The sequence below is a fragment of the Chelonia mydas genome, chromosome 14 (assembly GCF_015237465.2).
Source record: "Chelonia mydas isolate rCheMyd1 chromosome 14, rCheMyd1.pri.v2, whole genome shotgun sequence".
In the NCBI taxonomy this organism is placed as follows: Eukaryota; Metazoa; Chordata; order Testudines; family Cheloniidae; genus Chelonia; species Chelonia mydas.
In genome coordinates, this window is record NC_051254.2 from 41,401,472 (window position 1) to 41,424,542 (window position 23,071).

Genomic DNA, 23,071 nt, shown 5'->3' on the forward strand with positions numbered 1-23,071 from the left:
CAGGGCTGGGAAGAGGGGACATGGGGCAAGGCTCTGCAGCATCAGAGCTGGGAAGGGGGAAACTTTCTGGTTTTAGTAATCATTTATCACAAAAGACCAATTTGTGTGGACAAGCCAGGAGCTGAAATGCAGAAAGGGGACTCTGCTTTGGCTTCCTGTTAACCAGTGTGGGGATATAAGAGCTCATTTTGTTACTGTTTTGGTGAATCTATATATAGAATAAACCACCAGTTTTTGTGGTGTATCTGCCCTGTCCTGAATTGGGCATTCTCAGTGGTGATTCATACCAGGCAACAGTCACACCAGTAACAATTCTACTGTCAGCAAATTTAATAATACGAACCCACACCATCAAAATATGCATTTATCCACATTTTAGAAAGACCACTTTGGGAGGAAACTCAGACACAATAAATTGCTTGCAGCAAAATCAGTTGTATGCAAACATATATTAGCTGGTTGTGGCTAAATAACAATCAGCTCACATGATTTTAAACACCCCTGTGTCCCCTCTCCCTAGCTTCCTCACCCAGGGCTCCCCCTGCTCCCCTCCCCCCAGTTGAGGGGTCTCTCCCTGGCCCTCAGCTGGGTCCCTCTCACAGGGGGCTCCCTCCTTCCTTGGTAGGGCTCCCCGCCCCCACTACACACTTAGTTGGCCTCCTAGGAGCCTGTTTAGTGGGGACAGACAGGGAAGCTCAGGGACACAGTGTGAGTTGGCAGCGTCGGCCCAGGGAACGGAGCGGAAAACAAGATCTTCCCTCAAGTCCCACACAGAAGAGCGGGCGGATTCTCTCCCCGGCGAAAGAGGCCGGCGGGAAAGTGACGATCGGGTCTCCATTACCAGCATCGAAAAACGCCACCCGCCCCTCTTCATAGTCCAGATAAACCCGGATCCTGTGGGGTGTCCGGTTTAGAGAGAAGGGGGTGCGCTGCACAGGGGATGTGAAAGCCCAGTACTGATCTCCTCTGCCCTCCACAGCCCAGATCCCCTCCTCCGGGTTAAAGCTGATCTCTGCCTTCCTGCTCACAGAGTCTCTGGCCACCCCCACAGCCCAGACTCCCTTCACCTCCCCCTTCACCTCCACCTCCCAGTAATGTCGGCCGGAGGTGAATCCCTCACAGCCCAGCACGCAGGGCTCAGTGTCAAATCTCTCAGGGTTTTCGGGCAGAGCCTGCCGTGTGTCTCCCCATCTCACACTTCTCCGATCCGCAGACAGGATGAGTTGGGGATGGGCCGTGTCTGGATCCAGAGTCACCTTCGCTGCAGAGAGAGAATCAGAGCGTGAGGGGCAGAGCTCAGCCCTGGGGCAGGGCCTGATCGTGTCAGTCACAGAACCTGCCCCAGGTGGGGAGTGAGTCAGAGAATCTCCCCCCTCCAGGATTTACCCAGCTCTGAACTGGGAGCAGCGCTGAGATCGCAGCCATGTGCAGGGGGGATTCACACCCCTGACAGAGCCAGTTCAGTGTCAGAGTGAAGGGATCAACTCAGCTGAGCCAGGCCCCCAAACCCAGAGTCTGAGGCCGGGTCTACACTACGAGTTTATGTCGGATTTAGCAGCATTAAATCCGAATTAACCCTGCAGCCGTCCACACAACAAAGCCATTTTTTCAACATAAAGGGCTCTTAAAACCGCTTTCTGTACTCCTCCCCAAGGAGGGGATTAGCACTGAAATCAACATCACCGTTTCGAATTAGGATTAGTGTGGACGCAATTCGAAGGTATTGGCCTCTGTGAGCTATCCCACAGTGCACCATTGTGACCGCTCTAGACAGCACTCTGAACTCAGATGCACTGGCCAGGTGTACAGGAAAAGCCCCGGGAACTTTTGAATCTCATTTTCTGTTTGGCCAGGCGAGCTCATCAGCACAAGTGATTATGCAGTCCCAGAATCGAAAAAGAGCTCCAGCATGGACCGAACGGGTGGTACTGGATCTGATCGCTGTATGGGGAGAGGAATCCGTGCTATCAGAACTACGTTCCAAAAGACGAAATGTCAAAACATTTCCAAAAATCTCAGAGGCCATGAGGGACAGAGGCTACATCAGGGACGCAACACAGTGCCGCGTGAAACTTCAGGAGCTCAGACAAGCGTACCAGAAAACCAAAGAATCAAACGGACGCTCCGGGACAGAGCCCCAGACATGCCGCTTCTACGCTGAGCTGCATGCAATTCTAGGGGGTCCGCCACTACTACCCCACCCCGTCCGTGGACTCCGAGGATGGGATACTCTCCGCCATGGCTGAGGACTTTGCAGATGGGGAAGATGAGGAGGAGGACAAGCTTGGGGAGAGCACACAGCACACCGTTTTCCCTGACAGCCAGAATTCAAATGGGTGGCAGAGACTGCAGGAACTGTGGGATAGCTACCCACAGTGCAATGCTCCGGAAGTCGACGATTGCCTCGGTACTGTGGACACACTCCTCCGACTACATGCACTTAGAGCATTTGTGTGGGGACACACACAATTGACTGTATAAAAACGCTTTCTACAAAACCAACTTCTATAAATTCGACCTAATTTCGTAGTGTAGACAAGGCCTGAGTCTCAGTTATTCTATCCTAGTGCTTGGGGGAAAGACAAGGGGGGTTAGAGGGAGGTGGTTTTAAGCCACCTTTGTCCTTCCTTTTATTCTACCTGGCCCCTAGTTACAGGGTCCTCAGGGCTGCAAAGCAGAGAGCAGCCATAGTGTGATGCATCCTGTCTATGCCCCCAGCAGAGCCATCCCTTGGGTAGATGTGAATGGGGGCGACCGCTCTGGACCCTGCACTTTGGGAGGCCCTGCGAGCCGCTGTGATTGGCTGGTGCGGTCAGTCCCAGAAGAAACAAATCTGTCACTTCCGCCCCGGACCCCGCACGCCCCAGGGCCAGCCCTGGCCCCCAACCCAGTCCCACAATAACGGCTGGGAGCAGAGTTGCTGTAGAGCCCCTGTGCCAACTTCACACGGACGGGGGTGGCTCCCTTGCACCGGAGCTATTTTCTGGGGACTGTTTCCTTGCATATTAAGGCCCTTTTGCTCTGACAGAGCAGCATAAAAGGGCCTGACGATCAGGCCCATGGAATCTTTCCCCACCTGCACCCATCTCTCTGCACAGATGTGATTAGAGACCCTGGCATCATAGAAGGCTCCCAGCAGATTACAGGGAATCCAAAGTCAACCGTCCAATGATGCAACTCTTTAAAGCCCTGTCTCCTTGCAGAGCCCCCTCCCGCCTAAAGATCAGCGAGCTGAGCGATAGAAAAACTGCTTTTATAGAGACATCACTGGTGCTCCATGACTCTTGTAGTTGCAATATGGTTGAGGAAACCGCACACTTACTGAATGGTTGCTCGTCCTGTGCTGGTCTATCAGGGGGACTTTCCAAATTCCACACTGATGGCCTCAAGGCTATGCAGTGGCTAATACATTATTGCCAACTTCAAGAGATCAAATCTCATGAGATTGTCCCAAAAATCATGACATTTTTTAAAAGGATTATTTTGTCGTTTTTAGATCAGTCTCTTGATTTTTGAACTCCCCTGGCCCCTCCCCAGGGTTTGCGCAAGTGACAGTTAGTGTTGTCACTCTCCCACATGTACTGGATAAGGTGATTTTGGCTCCTGCTGCAGGAGCTCTCACCCCCACATCTGCCCGTCTCCTGCCCAGCAATTAATCCTGTCCCCCAGACCCCCGTCAGTTCTGTCCCCATCCAGCCCCCCCATTCAGTTCCCCAGCCCGCATCATCACTGCCCAATCAGTTCAGCACCCCTAGCCCACTGCCCTCCCAGCACTCACCCTATCTGCTCAGAACCCACCATCAATACAGTCTCCCCAGCCCGTCAGCCCCCTGCTCACTTCAGGCCCCCTACAGCCCCCAGGCCATAATAAAGCCCACCCAGCCTCACCTCTGCTCCTCCTAGGGTTCTTCATCCTCCCTATGCCTGGGGGCTACAGTGGGATCCTTTCTCCCACTTCCCAGGCTGGCAGGGAAGGAGCCGCACTGGATGGCTGACAGCGGGACCCCCAGCCACACCCAGGGCCGCTGACGGGATTTCTAAGTAAAATTAAGCCTCATTTTTAGAGCTCTCAAATGTCGGCGGGGTGGGGGGTGTTTCAGCCACAGCTGACATTTGAGAGCTCTATCACGAGATCATGAGTGAGGCTTCATTTTACTCAGAAATTGTATCTCTCACGCTCACTTTGTGAGAGTTGGCATGTCTGCGAATATGTGATGTCTACTTTTGACATTTTTAACATTTTTTCTTTTGACTTATAAAGTAGAGAGATAAAACAGAAATGTATATTTTTGTGTGTTGAAGTTTCCTATTCTTCATTGTACCACTTGTGCATTTGCTAATAATAATCATATGGCCAGGGGATGTGATGTATGTGCATAAAGAGTTCTGAAAATGAGGGGAGATGTTCCTCTCTGATTTTCCAAAAGGCTCATTTTTAAACTCTTAGATCTCTATGGAGATACACTGCTCGCCCCCTTGCCCGCACCCCAGCCCAGCTGGTTAACCCAACCACTAGTTAAAAATTCTAAATTATAATAGAGAGAAGAGTCTACTTTTCTGTTTTTAGGAAAGATCTGGGTAGCCACCAGTAATATGGTGTTCGGCTCCTGTCAAATGCAAAATTGAAACAAAACTTGAAATATGGCGCTGCCAATGAGCCACCATAATTCATATGAAAGTTTTCACTCCCGCTTTTATACGAGAAATTTACCTTTGTCCAACTGCTGTCTAGACGACAGTGAGTCTAGAGGAAAAAAAGGATGAAAAAGACAAAATGTCAGGTTGTCATGTTTATGAATATATTCACATTGTTAATGTTCTAACACAAAAGCCAAATGAAAAGAAAACAAACTTTATGAAGTTCTAGTTAAGGAGGTTAAGTGCAATTCAGACCAATAAAAAACCATTACACACATCATTAAAAAATAACCACAAACATTAAAAACTAAGCACTTTACCTAAGATTACATGACATACTCAGAGATGTTTTACACAGCAATTAGACACCTGTGGCTGGCCCATGACAACCTGTAACAAAGCGGCCTCTGGCAAGATACTACTGAGAGTATCAATTCAGGACAAATTGCTTAGAGAAGGGCAGTCACAGCCCAAGGCTAGGACGGCACACCAAACCAACCAACCAGAGAGGACTTCGGTCTCACCCCACTGGCTAACCAGAAGTCATACAAGCAATTCCCTCAGACAATCCCATTTCCCAGTATCACCACCACTGCCACTCCTTATGGGGATGAATGGTTATGAAATCCAATGCAGCAGTAAAAGGAAAAAAAGGTCATAAGGTGTATCTGCCTTCTCTCAATGGGTCACTTGTAGAGCTGATGGTCCTTAACGAGCCATCAAGCAGGCTAGGCAGTGCTCATGCCAAACTGTCTGAGGTGTCACCCAGAAGCATAGCACAAGTTTGAAATACAGACATTATAGGGCCAATACTTATAACTTTAAGTACAAAAATGATACATGCATACAGATAGCATAATCATAACCAGCAAATCATAACCTTTTCATAGACACCTTACTTGACCTCCTTTGTAAAAGATTTGGTGCCACTATAGGACCTTGGTTCCAACAATGATCTATAAGGTCACACAGCCAACTTGGGCTCGCAGAGCTCGGGGAATGGGGCTGTTTAATTGTGGTGTAGATGCTCGGGCTTCGGCAGAAGCCTGGGCTCTGGGACCCTGTGACGGGAGAGGGTGGCAGAGCCCAGGCTCCAGCCCGAGCCCGAACCTCGTGAGCCTGAGTCAGCAGCCACGGGCCAGCCACAGGTGTTTAATTGCTGTGTAGACAAACCCTCAGAAACCAACACATAATTCACAGACAGACCAATACACAGAAACTTTCTCACTGATTAGCATTCAATCAACATTAAATCTGCCCCTGTACCATTAGTACTTAGTAAACTTGGCTCATCCTTCCTGACAGACCTGATGGTCTCATTATCTCCAGCTCAGGGGGATAAAAGGTGGAGAATCTCTAAAGCTGGGGTGTGGAACCTACGGCCTGCGGTCCAGATCCAGCCTGTTGCTAAATTTCATCTGTCCCGCAGCATTACTTCCTTCCCCCGCCGCAGGGATGGAGCCGCAAGTGCTGATTCGCCCTGCCACGGGAGGGGGGAAGCCCCGAGTCTCTATGAAGAGCTGCAGGAACAAGGAGTGCAGAGGGTGCTGCAACACCCCCCAGGTTTTGCGCGTGGTCTCGAGCCTCCATGCACCCTCTCTGTCCCCCTGCGGGTGAGTGGCCCAGGATTGATTTTTTTCTGTGGGTCAATGGCCTGTGGTAGAAAAAAGGTTCCTCACCCCTGCTCTAAAGCAAGAGAGGGACTGTGATGACACAGGAGGACTTCCAGACAAAAAATCCAAACAAACATACTTCAAAAACAGTTAATTCAGCAGGAAGCTCAAGCTAAGGTTCACATTCATAGCTGCTAGGAAAGGAAAATCCCCAGGGAGTTCAAATTTAGGACCCTAATCCAGTGTGTATGTGCCATATTGAGAGCTGAGTAGGGAATTCATAGGTTCCAAATGATTAGTTGACGATCTCCATCCACAGTTATTTTCCCTCAGACATTTCCCCAGCTCTGTCAATTATCCGTGTAATGTATGTGAGAAAATTCCCCAGGTGACTGTTTATTACCTTTGAATTTCTTTATTATGGTCTCCAGAGATGCATTCCTTTGAGAAGATTCCCAGATTCTCCATTTCAGTTCCGAAGAAAAGGCCACTGGGTTCTGAAACTTCTCCCTCTCACATCTGAAGAACAACCCAGTGTTACTCCTTGTGCAGTCCGTTCATATTTGTGTTTTACTAAAATGTATTTTATTCTAGTGAATGGTTGTAGCTCAGCAGACCCTGGAGGATTAAATTCTCTCTGGCCCCAGGAATAGGTCCACTACCAGCTTTGACACTACAAGCTTCCCCTTCATTTTGGTGAGACCGATACTGGAAAACTGCATCCAGGTCTGGTGTCCCTATTTTAAAATGGACGTTGAAAAAGTGGAGAGGGTGCAGAGAAGACCCACAAAACTGATTTGAGGGCTGGTAAAAATGTCTTGCACTGAGAGAACCCTGGCACTTGAGTGTGGGGTATAAATACCATCATGGGGAGAACAGACTTCGTACTAAAGGGCTCCTCAGTTTAGCAAACAAAGGCACAACAAGGACCAATTGCTGGAAGCTGAAGCTAGAGAAATTCAAATGGGAAATAAGACAGACTTTTTAAGAGTGTGGGTGAATTAACCATTGGAAGAAACTGCCAAGGGAAGTGGAGGATTCTCCATCTCTCGATGCTCTCTCACTTTTAACCTGCCATAAAGGCAAGTGATGGGGGGAGGGTGCGGAGAGGAGCGAGCAGGGCGTGGGGTCTCAGGGGAAGAGCAGAGGAGGGGTGGGGCCATGGTTTGGGCACTGGTGGACCCCCACTTCTAGGGAGCTTCAAGCGTTACTGTCTCTTGATGTCTTTAAATCTAGACTGAATGGCTTTCTGGACGGTGCGTTAGTCGATGCATGTTAGGATTTAGTCAAATACAAATTATTGGGCTGAACACAGGAATAACTGGGTGAAATTTAAGCACCTGTGATAAATAGGCACCGACTCTGTGTGTGCTCCGGGGCTGGAGCACCCACGGAAAAAAATCATGGGTGCTCAGCCCCACCAGCGGCCCCACAGATCAGCTTCCCCCCACTTCCTGCCAATGCCTCCTGCCTGTTAGTGGGCCCTGCCGATCAGCTGCTCCCCCTGCCTCCCAGCACCTCCCGCCCACCGGGGATCAGCTGTTCAGGAGCAGGCAGGACACACTGGGGGGAAGTGGGTGGAGCAAGGGTTGGAAGAGGCGGGGCATGGCAGGAAGAGGCAGGGCAGGGCCTTGGGGGGGAAGCGGTGCAGTGGGGGCAGGGTCTGGGGCCGAGCAGGGGTTGAACACCCCCAGGGGAATGAGAAAGTCGAAGCCTGTGCTGTGATATACAGGAGGTCAAATGTGATGATCTTACGATCCTTTCTGGCCTTCAACTTTATGCATCTATGAAACTCAGCAATACCATGTGGCAATGAGTTCCACGGGTTAATTATGAATTGTGTAAAAAAAAGTATTTCCCTTTCTCAGCTTTACACTAGTTGCCTTTCAGTTGCACTGAACGTCCCCTTGTTCTTGTATTGTGAGTGTGGGAAGCAGGATCCCCTGACATATCCTGTACACCATTTAAGGGAGATAATTAGTGACAATCCTTGTGGGGATGTCGATACCCATCGTACCAGGACCTGGAGTGAGACCCACTAACCCATTTCAAAGATCATTTACGTTATTATTTCGTTCTTTGGATACATAAAATGGTCAATCCACTAGCACAGGGGTTCTCCGCTTACAAAGGCGAGTGTGTGTCCACTCCACCCTGAGCAAGTAGCAAACGACTTAATGACCTTGCACTGTCCAACGGAGCCTTGAGCAGGCTGAGTCTGTGCAGTTCTGGGGGGCAGGGCTGGAGCTGGGGGGAACTGGCTAGCGCCTTCTATTGCTGGTTCATCAATGGCTGGGAGGTGAGTCGTGTGACACAGTTGGGTGTGTCCCTGCCCGTGGGTGTCTGTGTAAGCGCAGGGCCCGTCTGACAATAGCACATTATAAATTCCTTAGGGCAGGGAATGTGTCTTCTATCATATCTGTTGCCACGCCAAGCCCACTGATAGAGCTCACTGCATAATAAGAAACAATTAATAAACAGCTCATTGAATAGTCATCAGATGGCCCTGACTTTCCATCCCTACCAACCTAGGTGGAGATGGAGTCTATGACCTAGAAATGAAAAACTCATTCTCCATCCCCAATCTCCTGAGGTCTCCATTCCACCAGCCGCACTACAAATAACCCTATCTGTAGGTAAATCACTCTTTTCTCAGGCTGCTCTATTCTGGAGTCTAGTCAACATGACAAGAGCCCCAAGATTAGATTTAACAGAGGGAGATTGGGAACCACCCCCACATTCTGCACTGCTGGACCATGGGGAGCCAGGTCTCATGTCCAAAATCACTTCTCTGCACTGGGAAGTGAAAAGGAGAGTGAGAAGGAGCCACCTACCTGCTCAAGGTGCCTTTGATGTCCTAGAGGAGAAAGATAAAAGGAAATTCAGTCCCATTGATCATATACTGGGGATCCCTTCTGTTCTGGAGGGGACTCACTTTGTCTTCACAGTTTTGAGTTTCCAAGTGAAATTATTTGTTCTTTATTAGTAAAAACAAAAAATATCAAACATGTTGCCTTTGCTCTTTTGGATAAGTACTCTGACTGCAGGATCTGGGCCCAGGAAGTTTGTCTATGGAGGCACACTACCTCTTCATACAGTGACATCTGGATAACCAGCTGGCACATGGAATCAGAGGGCTCAGTCTTACCATGTGTTTGGGGAAGATCCACTCCTGGAGACTCCAGTGGATCCAGAAGGAGAAATGCCCCCAGGCTGTGCTGCTTCAATGCTGTAAACTTTCTTCCCACTGCCCCACAAACATTCGCAAGGCCCATCCTGTGGACTTCTTGACCTCCACAGGAAGTTGGGGCTGGGTGAGAACAATGGGGATTGGGTACAGAGTAACAGCAGGCCAATCACTGCCCTACACGCCAGGTTCAATGCAGGAGATCTGGGAAGTGAAGAACGCTGCCCACAGCAGATATTGGACACAACAGAGAATTTGATCCTCGATATCAGCTAGAGAAGTCCAGTAGACTAAGATTTATTTCTCCCTTCCTTTTTTGCTAGTTAGAGGCACTTTTTGAACATTAAAATCATTAGAAGGCTTTTGGAATTCTAACAACTACTTAAACTTTCAGGGTACCATAAGTAACGAACGCCTTGCCTAACTAAACTTCAGTTCTGGCAGAAAAAGTCACACCAGCCTCAGGCCTCATGTATCAATTTTGAGGCCAATCTTTTTCCTTTTTTTGTGATATGTATTAAGAGAGGCAAAATCAGTCTTAACATGGAACAGGTTGAATCTTAGCTTTTTCCATAATTAAAGACTGGCTCCATCTTAGATCTTCTGAAGTTAGCATTTGGAACACAGGAAATGATCAACAGGATCAGACCTGAGGTCCATCTAGTTAGTATCCTGTCTCCAAAAGTGGACAATATCAGATGCTTCAGAGGAAGGTGTAAGAAAATCTGCTCCTCACATTCTCATGCTGCTCTCTAATAGCGAGAGACTGGCTGAAGCAATGAAGAATGAAGTTTAATATCAATTAATTTTTTTTGTTACTTCTTATAACTCTGGATATTCTTGTTGTCCATATAAATGTCCAATCGCTTTTTGAGTTGTGCTAAATTCTTGGTACCAGTGACATCCTGTGAGAATGAGTTCCATGGTCTAATTACGTGATGTGTGAAAATGTTTCTTTGGATCAGTTTTGAATTTGCCACCTTCTAATTTTATTGAATGTCCCTTTGTTCTTGCATTATGAGACAGGGAGAACAGAGTTTAGAGTTTGACATTTTTGGAGGAGTCTTCTCCCACTAAAATTCAAAAGAAGAGCTTTTTTTATTCGTTTAGGGCTCTATCCAATGACCACTGGAGTCAAGAAGAATATTTCCATTGACTTTAATTGGCATTTGATCAAGCTCTTAAAAAAATGTATATTTCACTCTTATACTCCAAAAGTGAAGGGTTAGGAGACTTTCTTTCCCTGTGAAAGGTTCTCGAGTGTTTCTAACACTGTCTCACCTGCAGGAATTCACTCGCTGGCAGCTGGCACTTCTGCTCCATCTCACTGATCAGGTGACTGAAAGAAGATATTTCCTCAGATAGTTTGGCAACATACTCAGCCCTCCTCTTTACAATTTCCTTATTCAGCTCTTCCAGCTGGGCCAGGAGGAGTTGCTCTTGTTCCTTCAGTAACTGGTGCAGTTGCTGAACTTCAGACACAAGCTTCTGCCTCTCAGTTTGTAGCTGTTTCTGAAATGAAGAGATACAAACAGGGAAAGCACAGGTCAAAGCCAGGAACAAGGGAAAATCATGGGATAGTTTATAAAGACTTATGTATGAACATGGAAGCATATCAGAGGCCACCTGCCAGGTCAGACCCCACACTCTATCAACCCCATCAAATTTAACGTCTGACATTTTATTGAGTGCATACTCTATGCTCAGTAGACTGAAGATTTTCCAATAGATTTTCAAGAGTCCTAACTGGTGTTTAGAATTGTGGCGCATGGCTAGAAAGGTTTAAACATCCTGCAAAATAAATAACCCACAGAAGACATGTGTGGAGATAATGTTTGTGCTTTTGTGTATTTATATATGTATGAGTAGGGTGGACAATGTAGTCAACAGTCCCTGCCTCTGCTGTATTCTGATAATTCAGAGGTCAAAAGAACATCCTATCATGTAACTGAATTGTAAACACGAGATATCTCAGTATTCATCTCTCTTTGACATGTACTGTGAATGGTGGAGGAACAAGCAAATGGCCTTATGTTAATTGGGATAGCTAAGTACTGGTGACAGACCTCCTTCAAAGTCATCCGAATTACTTTTGTTCCCTGAGGAATTCCAACTTGACAAAAGACATGAAATTGTATAAAGGCTCCTTGGGTCCTGATTCTGTCATCTCAGATCTGCTGAGACTTCATCAGGGGAAGTTTGAGTCACAAGACTGAGGTCCCAGTTACCTGGTATGCCCTGGTATGAGATTTGGACATTGGACTATGACCTATGAACTGAATTTGAAAGGAACTCTTTGCAACTACAAAGCTCACCATCTCTGCTGTGAATCTGAACCTCAATGGACTGAACTCATGTCTGTATGTATACTGATCTTTTAACCATACTTCCTCTCTCTTTTGTTTTTTAATAAATTTTAAGAATTAGCTGTAGCATGTATTTGGGTAAGATCTGAAACATTCGTTAAGCTGGGAGGTGACGTGTCTGATCCTTTGGGATTGGTCGAACCTTTTCTTTTATATGATGAAATAAGATTTACAGAAGTTTTCATCATATTTGACATGGGTACCTGGATGGAGGCCTGAGGCTGGATGACTTTAAGGCTTGGTAAATCTAAGTATTGGAATGTCCACCAGCTTTATGGGGATTGTCTGCCCCATTCTTTGCAGTTCATTCTAATTGAGTGACCGCAGCTGGCTCCCCACTAGGACCCCGGTCAAAAGAATATCAGTTTATTCATTTTTGTGTTCTCATTGATTGGCTAAAAGGAGTGAGTCAAAAGGGAAAGAAAAGGATACAAAAAATTGAAATTTTGAAAATTTTTCAGTGTTTTAAACCAAAATTAAAATTTCAGTTTGAAATGACATAAAAATGTTTGCTTCATTTTGAAATGTCCTGTCAAAAAATGAAAAATTTGTTGCAAATGATTTTTTCCCATGAAAAAAGTTGTTTTCTACTAAACCCCATTTATCTACAGGAAGGTTTTTTGGCTGAAAAATTTTAACCAAACCTTGTTGAAAGACTAAAGGAGAAACTACTGTTAAGCAAACAAATGACAAATTACACTCACATTATCAGTAAAAATATTTGGATTATTAAAGCTCTTTCCTTAATGCTCCATTTTCCATAAACCAGAAGTTTCTCTTTACAATGACAATAAATAAGTAATAGTCTTTCAAGAAAGGGAACTTGTTGCTCCCTATTTCTCTTATGACACACAGACGAAGCAGTGTGTTGATAATGTCCATGTGCACATTTGCTTCTCGGTACCTACCAGCAGTTCCTGGCTTTTACTTTCCCCGTTCAATTTAAATGTCAGAATCTTTTCTCTCTCTTTCTTCAAAATCTCCAAACGGCTCTGAATTTGGTCCTAAAAAAAGAAAAAGTGGTTTAGTTTTGGTGCTTTTGGAGGGTTTTCCCACATTTTTTTATATTTTGAAGAATATTAAATACATAATAAAATGGGTGAGTGCTCTAACCACCTGGCTGGACAGTCATTCTCATGCGTCTGGTCTCTCTCTCTCTGGTCCAAATGACTTTTTATCCCCAGTGGAATAGCTTTGACAGAGGAGATGGAGGGAGCCCCACATCACAATATCCCATAGTCCATGGTTAGGGCACTCACCTGAGAGGTGGCTGATCCCTGTTCCAATCCCTTCTCATTAGGTGGAGGAGGGACTTGAACCAGTGTTTCCTACATATCAGGTGAGTACCCTAACCCCTGGGCTAAAAGTTAGAAAGGAGAGCCTGATCCGGTAGGTGTGCTCAGAGGCCACCTGCCAGGTCAGACCCCACACTCCAGCTAGGCAGCCGAACGCCTGTCTTCCTCCAGATTGTGAATCACTCTGGGGCTTAAGTCAGAAATAGGCATCTGGATACTTAGAAAGAGACAGCAGTGTGCATACCCAGAGACAGAAATATAGGGATGGTGATGGTGTAAAAGCTGGAACGAGCCAGTAAAGCCCAGAATGGCATTTTAATCAATAAAATGGTTGAAAAGACCAGCAGATACTGTTACAGACTGTTAAGAGAACAGACTCATAACAAATTGCGATTACCCTGCTGTCATAAATATAAAGGGAAGGGTAACCACCTTTCTGTATACAGTGCTATAAAATCCCTCCTGGCCAGAGCCAAAACCCTTTCACCTGTAAAGGGTTAAGGAGCTAAGGTAACCTCGCTGGCACCTGACCCAAAATGACCAATGAAGGGACAAGATACTTTCAAATCTGGACAGGGGGAAAGAAAGGGTTCTCTCTGTCTGTGTGATGCTTTTGCCGGGAACAGATCAGGAATGCAGCCGTACAACTCCTGTAAAGTTAGTAAGTAATCTAGCTAGAGAATGCGTTAGATTTTCTTTTGTTTAATGGCTGGTAAAATAAGCTGTGCTGGAGGGAATGTATATTCCTGTTTTTGTGTGTTTTTCTACCTTAAGGTTTTGCCTAGAGGAATTCTCCATGTTTTGAATCTGATTACCCTGTAAGGTATTTATCATCCTGATTTTAAAGAGGTGATTCTTTAATTAATTTCTTTAATTAAAATTCTACTTTTAAGAACCTGATTGATTTTTGTGTTGGGCCTGTCCTGTAGTAGGTGACTTCTGGGAACTCTTCTGGCTCTATCAATCTGTTTCTTCACTTCTGCAGGTGGGTATTGTAGTTGTAAGAACACTTGATAAAGATCTTGTAGGTGTTTGTCTCTGTCTGAGGGGTTGGAGCAAATGCGGTTGTATCGCAGAGCACTGTTCTTAAGATCCAAGGGTTTGGGTCTGTGTTCACCTGTACCAATTGGTGAGGATTATTATCAAACCTTCCCCAGGAAAGGGGTGTAGGGATTGGGGGGATATTTTGGGGAAAGACATCTCCGAGTGGTCTCTTTCCCTGTTCTTTGTTTAAAATGCTTGGTGGTGGCAGCATACTGTTGAAGGACAAGGCAAAGTTTATACCTTGGGAAAGTTTTTAACCTAAACTGGTAAGAATAAGCTTAGGGGATCTTTCATGCTGGTCCCAACATCTGTACCGTAGAGTTCAGAATGGGGAAGGAACCTTGACACCTGTTTTGGCCCAGAACCATATTTTAAACACCAAAAAACACCTTGAGGACAATATCTTACCAATGAGAACTGCCGACTAGCACACTGTTATCAACCCATTCCATCCCAGAACCATTTTTTAAATGCCAAATAGGACCTGGAACATACGTTTCCAAAGTGACCCAGAGGATTAAATGTAGACATCTAGCATATTACCTTGAGGACAATATTTTAGGAATGAGAACCGATTAGTAGCACACGCTTATTAACTCATTCCAGCCCAGAACCACTTTTTAACACTGTCGAAAGTTGTGGAGCAGAAATATTAGGCCTATCTAAAAATTACCAGTGAAAAATAACAGACTCTAAGGTCTCACCTCCAGATATGAGAGTGACTCTTCTCAAAAATACAGAATAAATAAAAAATAACATGAAAAACAGACAAGCAGAATCAGTCACAATGACTTATGTGGTGAGTATGACTTTCACTGTGCCCTGGAAGGGTTTGTATGTCAGTACACCCAGGTCCCTGAAAATCTCTGTAAATTGGACCTTCCAGAAGTTACTGGTATTTTTAAAGAGGTGACAATATTGAAGCCAACCGCACTTGTTCATATGCCACGTTTCAGCTCGGAGACTTTTACTCTCCCCCTTCGTGTGCCTTTTTTGGAGGAAAATCCAGCAGTTTCTGTGGCTGCGCTGATCCATGACAAGTGCACAACACATGCACACACACACAAGATTAGGGTTGCCAACCTTCCAGGATTAATTAAAGATTAGGTTACGAATACTTCCGACCAAAATTGGCAACTACATAAAAGATGTAGTTTTAATTTCATGCAAAATATGTGTCCCAGGTCAGCAGCAGTTCCACTGTAATAGTTCTGTGCTATATCTATAAATTTCAGCCCTGAGCCAATTCGGAACTGACTTTTCTGAGTCCTTATTGGTGTTAAAAATGGTTTGGATGCAGAAGTGGTTAATAACAGTGTGTTATAAGTCTGTTCTCATTGCTAAAATATTGTTCTTAAGGGTCTCTAACAGTATCTGCTCTTTTTTGCAATAAATTTTTTATTTAAAATGCAGTTCTTGGCTATTCCAGCTTTTACACCGTCCCGTGATTTCTTACCTTGTAATCCTCGGCAGCCTCCTCTATGGGAACCACAGTGTGTTCTTTGTGACCTCGGGACAGATGGCAAACCAAACAAATGGGTGTTTGATCCTCTTGGCAGAAGACATCTAAAGCCCTCTTGTGTATTTCACACACTCTCTCAACTTCTGGTTCTTTTGTTGACTTCACTGTAAGCATTCTGGAAGCTTCTACAATATTCCTCAGCTGTCTGTTTGGTTTGAAGTTTCTCTGGGAGAAAGTTCTTCTACACTCAGGACACCAGAAGTTTACACACAATCCCTCCCAGCACTGAGCGATGCAGGCTTGGCAGAAATTGTGCCCACAATCTAGAGTCACTGGATCTTTAAAATAATCTAGACACACTGAACAAGTCACTTCACCTTGAAGAATTTTTGCTGGATTCGCAGCAGCCATGGCTGCTTCTGCAGAGAAGAGACTAATTTAGTTTCCTTTTCCTGTTCTCAGAAATGGGCTGATTCTAAACCTTGCACACAAAACAGGCACTTCCTGTGTATTTATTGTCTCATGTTACTCTTGTTAGGCCGGAAACACCTTGTGGTCTCAGTTGGCAAAGGGAGGCTGTACCACGAAAGACTGGCGTGGCAGCACCGGACGCTGTTGGTCCCTGCAATGGTGCAGCACGGCCACCCTGCAGAACAGCATTTCTTCCCGCCATCGCTGGGTCACTGCGTTGTGGGACTCCGGAGGTTCCTACAGCCTAGCTCATGGCACAGCTCTCTGCAGCAGGTGGTTCTGGGAAAAAGCACTGTGGTCTGCCAGTGGTATTTCAGTTTTTAGAGAGGGAACATCCTAGAGTCATACGCCCCCCTGAAAAAAAAACAATAACTGTGGCAGTGACCATCTTTTATTCTGCTTAATGTTTGCCCTCTGCGACTGATACAATAATTTCTAAATACCGTCTTCTGAGCCATGTTCTCACAGGTCATCAGGGTACATACACATGCTCTGTGACAGAGGAAGAGGGAAAACAAGTGGCTGGAATAGTGGCGGCCAGAGTCACTGCCTGATTCTCATCAACTGCAGCATGAAAACATTTTGATATCTTGAGCCAAGGGCTTTGCATGAGGCACAGCTGGGCTTCTTCGCCTCCAGCTAACTTCTGCAAAGTCCTGATCGGCAAAGTTATTCCAAGGGACAAAAAGGGCTGGTCAATCTATGTTGCTTCCAGTGACATATGAAATCAAGTAGTTTTCATTGTGAGGGGGTTTTAACCCATTTCTCAGAAAATAACCTGCGGATTCAGACCAAATTTTCAGATTCCAGAGCAGTGGACTTATCTTTGGGGGACAAACACTGTCAGTATGAGCCACTGTCCCTTGCCAAGGTAGTGGAAGTTCCTACTGCTCTTTGGGTTATAATCCCTGAGTTAGACTCTAATAAAATCCAGCTGGGAGACATTCGGACTATTATCAGAAGCGATTTAGGGCAAGAAAGCGTCCCAATAGGCCCTTAGTAAAGAAATCATTTTTTGACAGTAAAAATCTTCTCAGTTATTGTCCTGTCTATTATCTCCTTTTTAAGGGAAAGTTCATCAAGAATAGTAGCCTGGGGCAGGCACAGATTGGCAGAGGAAGTGTCTTCCCAGTGCGGGGCTGAGGTGGGCCTTAGCCCCCCTCGCCACGGGGCCCTGCCCCCTGCTCCTCCTCTCTCCCCGAGGACCCACCCCCAGTCAGGCCTGAAGCCGGCCATGGTAAGAGCCCAGGGGGGCCATTTCAGATTTTGGTAGGGGGGCAACTTTAACTGTGATTCCAGGAGCTACTTAGGCACCTGAAAACTATAGAGGTTTTTTTGCAGATTATTACCTAGAAATTAGCTGACAGGACTCTGTATCTAATTCCTATTAGGGCTGTCAATTAACTGCCGTTAATGCCTGTGATTAATGCACAGCACAATTAACGTGTTACATTTTTGAGCTCAGCCCCACCTCTTCCCCAAAGTTGCTGGTCCTGCCCCGCCCCAGCCCCGCCTCTTCCTCAAAGCCCCGCCCTTTCTCCGCCCCAGCCCCGCCTCTTCCCCAAAGCCCCGCCCCTGCTCTGCCCCCACCCCTGCCTCTTCCCACCCCTGCTCCTCCCCAGCCCCTCCCCCACTCCCCTGAGGACTCCAGCCACAGTCGGGTCTGCACTCACCGGCAGCAAGAAGTGGAACAGCCCGCTCCGCCGGCTCGTGCTGGGGAGGGGCAGTTCCCCCCTGCCCTGCAAGCCTGGGGAGGAGATGGAGCGGTGGGGAAGGGGCATGGGATGAGGAAGAGAAGGGGATGGGGGAAGCGGGGGCCCAGCATGTGGATCCCCTTGGCAACAGCTGGGGCACCCCTGTTAAGCAGTTAATCCGGCCCCGCGCACAGAGCCTGAAAATGGAGCTCACTGCAGCTTGGCTGGTGAATTGTGGCTTGCCCACAATGGGCTGTGCTTTAACCTTGATTTCTCTCTGCTAACCTAAGGACTCCCAATGCTGTGTTCCAAGTGACGAATAAACCCTACTCTGTTTTGAAAATGCTGTTTGCGGTATCCCTGCAACTACCAGCTGGGGTGCATTAGTCCCCGAAGAGTGTCCAAGTCTCTCACCAGGAGTTGGACTCACTGAGCAGAGCTCATGGTGTGAAGCCCCAGAAATTCAGTCTTAGGAGGCTGTGAGGCAACATGGCCCACCATGAATTAAGAGTGAGACCCCTTGGGGGTCTGGCATACTAAAGGGGTTCTTCCAAGAGACTCTTCAAAAGCAGGGGGCACAACACCGATCCTGTGGCTCCGTGAGAGCCTTGTACTATGACTGTGAATTCTTCAGGGATGTCTTTTTGGTTCTGTTTGTAAAGCACCTATCCCCATGGGGTCCTGGTCCGTGATGGGGGCTCCTAGGCACTATAATAACAACAATATAATCTCCCTGCGTCTAAAAGTTCTGAGAGGTCCAGTCTACTTGACACATTGAATTATTGCCTTTCTCCTTGTGTCCATGGCAGCATCTAAGCTTCCTGGTTGGTTTCTCCATGCTGACCTAATGGAGGTGTCATCACTTCCACTGTGCAGCCCTGTGCCCTAACTTGGACAATCTCACTACAGGTCCTGCTAGTGCTTCTAATCACTTGCTGGAAGATAAAACCCAAGACTAGAAGAGGATGAAGCAGGTTACACTATTAAATCTACAGCCCAAGATGAGAAACTCCAGATAAAAAGAAAAGGAGTACTTGTGGCACCTTAGAGACTAACCAGTTTATTTGAGCATGAGCTTTCGTGAGCTACAGCTCACTTCATCGGATGCATAGCATATCGTGGATATGCTATGCATCCGATGAAGTGAGCTGTAGCTCACGAAAGCTCATGCTCAAATAAACTGGTTAGTCTCTAAGGTGCCACAAGTACTCCTTTTCTTTTTACGAATACAGACTAACACGGCTGTTACTCTGAAACTCCAGATAGCCACTCCAGGGTAGAATTATGGTACTTAGCACTTCAGATAGCACTGAATATTGATCAGTATTTTAATACTCAGTACATATATCCCATCTGAGACACATAAAGCACTTTATAAAAATGAATTAATCCTCAATGTCCCTGTGAGGTGAGCAAGCGTCTCCGTTTTACAGCCGTAGAAACTGACAATCCGACGGCCAGTTCCTTCCTTCTCCCCACCTGCTGCCAGCCTGCAACCTGGCTCTGGCTGTCTGCCAGTTATTCCCCTATGACTCCCATGGGCGCTGCCAGGTACACTGCCAGCATGGCAATAGCTCACGCTGGGCATGTGCCAGATCAGTGAGGGTTTGTGGCAGCAGAGAACTGAGATTCAGGGAGGGCTCTGGCAGTGTGAAGGCAGGTCACGTTGGGAGCATACGCCGGGGATCAGAGACAGTTTGGGGCAGCACGGAAGCGGGGCAGGGCAAGAGTTACTCTAGGCAAATATCTCCGGCTACCGGTACCTACCAGCTGATGTAAGACTTCTCTAATAACAGACTTCCTCCCAACTTCCCCAGTGAGCTCCTGGACACCACCGAACACAGTTAGCGAGCCAGGGACGGGCCACCTCTAAACTAGCTCATTTCTAATGGCCGAATACTCAGGCTGTGTCTACACTGCATGCCTCACAGTGGCACAGGTGTGTTTCTCCAGCTGTGACCTTAGAGCTCTCCTGCCAGCAAAATAAACCCACCTCCAATGAACGGCGGAGACAGGTCAGCGGTACAATGGAGAGAGAGCAGGGTTGGACAGCAGCCAGCAGGAGCTACGTGCCATGCAGTGCGCAGAGCGTGATGGTGGCCACTAAGTTCTCACCAGACTTGCTCTGCAAGCCAAGAGAGCGCTGAGTAGACGTCACCAGATCTTCTCCGGGGAAAATACAAACAGCTGCCTGAGGGAGAGGAGGGCAAGCACCAGCCTAATGAAGTCAAGCTCTAAATCTGGTCTGAACCCTCATGGGAGTGTAAGAAGCTGGTGTACGTAGGTGGTAGTGGCACGTATTGGGGAAAGAGGACGGTTGAGTTGGTTCAATGAAATAAAGAGCAGAATAGCCAACACCTTACAGAGGGTCCTTCAAGGGAAAACGTGTGTCATGCTTCAATAAATTCTGCTTCTCTCACTTCTCCGTGCTTGTGCAGCACAAGAGCCCCAGCACTTAGCAGCAGACTGGATCTACCCGCTGCAGCAAGGGCCTCTGGTTTCTGCTGTGTTCCACTGCGGTGGGTGAGCTGAAAGTTCAGCAGCAGAGTCTGTCCGTTAAAAATGCTTTTTCATTGAACAGCATAAACATGTGTAATCCAGTCTGGTGAAACTTCCACTGGGTTATTTATTTTGATGCTACATTTCCTGCTTTCAAAGAACGGCAGTTTTTTATTGATTGGTGACTGCATTGTGGCTGTTGGATATTGAAGGAAATGGATATTGAAGGAAAGCTGCAGGTTTTGTTGGCTACGCAGAGGATATTTGGGGCTTTTGGCACTTGGGAAGCAGTTTGAGACTGTACAATACATTGTATGAGTTGGGTCTTGAGTCCAAAATGCCCGGCTGTGAATGGTTAAATAGTGAATTTGAACTCAGCACTCCTGAAAAATCAGGCCTCAAACTGGTACCAGATATTATTTATGCTGAATCATTCAACAAGCTCTATGTTTTGCACCATTATTTCACTGATCTGCAAGCGAGCTTGTCAGAGAAAATTTGGACCTCTTTATTGATACCAGCTGTGGTGCTGACAAACCAGCTAAAATGTGTATGACCCTTAGAGGAGTAACAAGAGGCATTGCTATTGTATTCAGGACTATTCACTTGTGTGAGAGTATCAAAGAAATGTTAGGTTTCAGAGTAGCAGCCGTGTTAGTCTGTATTTGCAGAAAGAAAAGGAGGACTTGTGGCACCTTAGAGACTAACAAACTTATATGAGCATAATCTTTTGTGAGCTACAGTTCACTTCATCGGATGCATTCCAATTAGACTAGCAATCACTAACTTATCCATGTGTAGTGATAAGGATCAAGGGTAGGTACTAAATGTATGTGTCTATGTTTACCTACATCCTGTAGGAAGTGTATCCCTGTAACCAAATTAGTTGGTAGTTGCTAAATCCATGAAATGTCTTAATACGCTATATTACTGTACTCAATTGTCTCCAAGATCAAAAGGGATGGTTAGCATTTAGATGAAGCTCGGGAAGCAATAATGTTATTGTCCTCATCTCTCTTTGAAACTTGTGATTCCACATTGCGAACCAACTGGAAACCATCTTGGGAGTTTAAAGGGCTGTGACGAAGAGCGTTGTCTTTGAACGACCCATTGAATAAGGGTCACAGCGTATTGGTGTTTGTTCTCATCAAAGCCCCCAGGGGCTCATCAGCTTGCCAGCCTGCTTCAGCTACAAAAGAGAGACCTTGGCCCTCATCCTGCCATCTCCACTCTGCTGAATTTTAAACAGGGACCGTTTGAGCCGTGGGGATGAGATCCCCACGTGATTACTTGAACGCCCTGGAAAGACTCAAGGAAGGACTCTAACAGACTCTACATCTAAACTATAATTTGGTATCTAAGCTTTTGGATGATCCAGTAAGACTCATTACAAAGTAGCAGAACGACAATCTCTGCTCTGATCCTGATCTACAGACGCGGTAAATCAATTGTAATGTAGATGATTCTTTTCACCATTTACTAACTCTCTCCTTTTCTTTTTTATTAATACATCTTTAGTTTTTAGTTACAAAGGGGATTGGCTGCGGCATGATTTTTGGGTAAGATCTAAAGTCTATATTGACCTGAGGACAGTGGCTTTGGGATTGGAAGAACTTTACATGTGATTTCTGGATTTACTAATCATTTATCACAAAAGACCAGTTTGGGTGGACAAGCCAGGAGCTGGAATGCCGAGAGGGGACTGTGCTTTGGCTTCCTGTTAACCAGTGTGGGGATATAAGAGCTCATTTTGTTACTGTTTTGGTGAACCTATATATAGAATAAACCACCAGTTTTTGGGGTGTATCTGCCCTGTCTCAAATTGGGTATCCTCAGTGGTGATTCATACCAGGCAACAGTCACACCAGTAACAATTCTACTGTCAGCAAATTTAATAATACGAACCCACACCGTCAAAATATGCATTTATCCACATTTTAGAAAGACCACTTTGGGAGGAAAGTCAGATACAATAAATTGCTGACAGCAACATCAGGGAGATTTCTAAAAGAAAAATGAGTTACATGAAGAACACATACGGTAATTTTTATACCCAGTTTGCACCTCATGAAAACAGCTCGGATGTGACAGATGCGGGACATTTTAGTTTGAACGCGGTGCATCTCAAGGGGGTTTTCCATATGATCCGTTCATTTTTATTTCATATTCCTGGTATTGCCAGAGTCATTCCCACCCTGCAGTTAGATTATTTACTTGACGGTATAATGGGGTGGAAGAGAGGATCGAGCAGGAAATGTCGTGCATGATGGAATCCAGCATCATTCCTATATTTGTCATCAATCCTACATTTCTCATCTGTTTTTGCCTTTCCATCCTATATTGGGCAGCGGGCACAAGGGAACTGATTGGGCTTTCAGGGCTCTGTTCATTTTAAATCACTTTTGGTAAAATTCATATGGAAACCAACCTTTTGTTTCTGTCTCAAAATACACCTCACACAACAGACCAGTGCTTTTCAGAAACCTTTAACAGACAAATTTCCCTCTCAGGTCCATTTTCGGGGGGTCTTTAATAAGGTTAGGGTGCTTTCCATGACTTAGGTGCTTTTGAAAATCCCACCTGAAGTTACTTAGCAGCACAAGTTCCATTGGAAATCAATGAGTCTGACGTCGCTTCAGTTCTTTTGACAATTCCAGCCTTCGCACCTCGCACACAAGCTAACAGTTGTATGCAAATTTATAGGAGCTGGTTGTGGCTAAATAACAATCAGCTCACGTGATTTTAAACACCCCTGTGTCCCCTCCCCCCAGCTTCCTAACCCAGGGCTCCCCCTGCTCCCCT

At 46.2% G+C, this 23,071-nt stretch overlaps 1 protein-coding gene across 1 annotated transcript; it reads right to left on the reverse strand.

Annotated features, from left to right (window-relative positions):
* Nucleotides 1-315: 315 nt before the first annotated feature.
* Nucleotides 316-17,161, reverse strand: LOC119567487 (zinc finger protein RFP). Its single transcript, XM_037913452.2, has 7 exons — nucleotides 15,600-17,161; nucleotides 12,713-12,808; nucleotides 10,720-10,950; nucleotides 9,086-9,108; nucleotides 6,655-6,770; nucleotides 4,712-4,744; nucleotides 316-1,261 (listed from the first exon to the last, which is right to left on the reverse strand). The coding sequence occupies exons 1-7, from the start codon at nucleotides 16,014-16,016 to the stop codon at nucleotides 696-698; spliced, it is 1,482 nt and encodes a 493-aa protein (XP_037769380.1). The 5' UTR covers nucleotides 16,017-17,161; the 3' UTR covers nucleotides 316-695.
* Between the last annotated feature and the right edge of the window lie 5,910 nt (nucleotides 17,162-23,071).

Coding starts and splice junctions, on each gene's coding strand:
- LOC119567487 (XM_037913452.2), bottom strand. CDS start 16,016: ATGGCTGCTGCGAATCCAGCAAAAATTCTTCAAGGTGAAGTGACTTGT. Junction 9,109..10,719: donor CAGCGAGTGAATTCCTGCAG/GTGAGACAGTGT, acceptor TTTCTCCTCTAG/GACATCAAAGGCACCTTGAG. Junction 6,771..9,085: donor ATCAAAGGCACCTTGAGCAG/GTAGGTGGCTCC, acceptor GTTGTTCTTCAG/ATGTGAGAGGGAGAAGTTTC.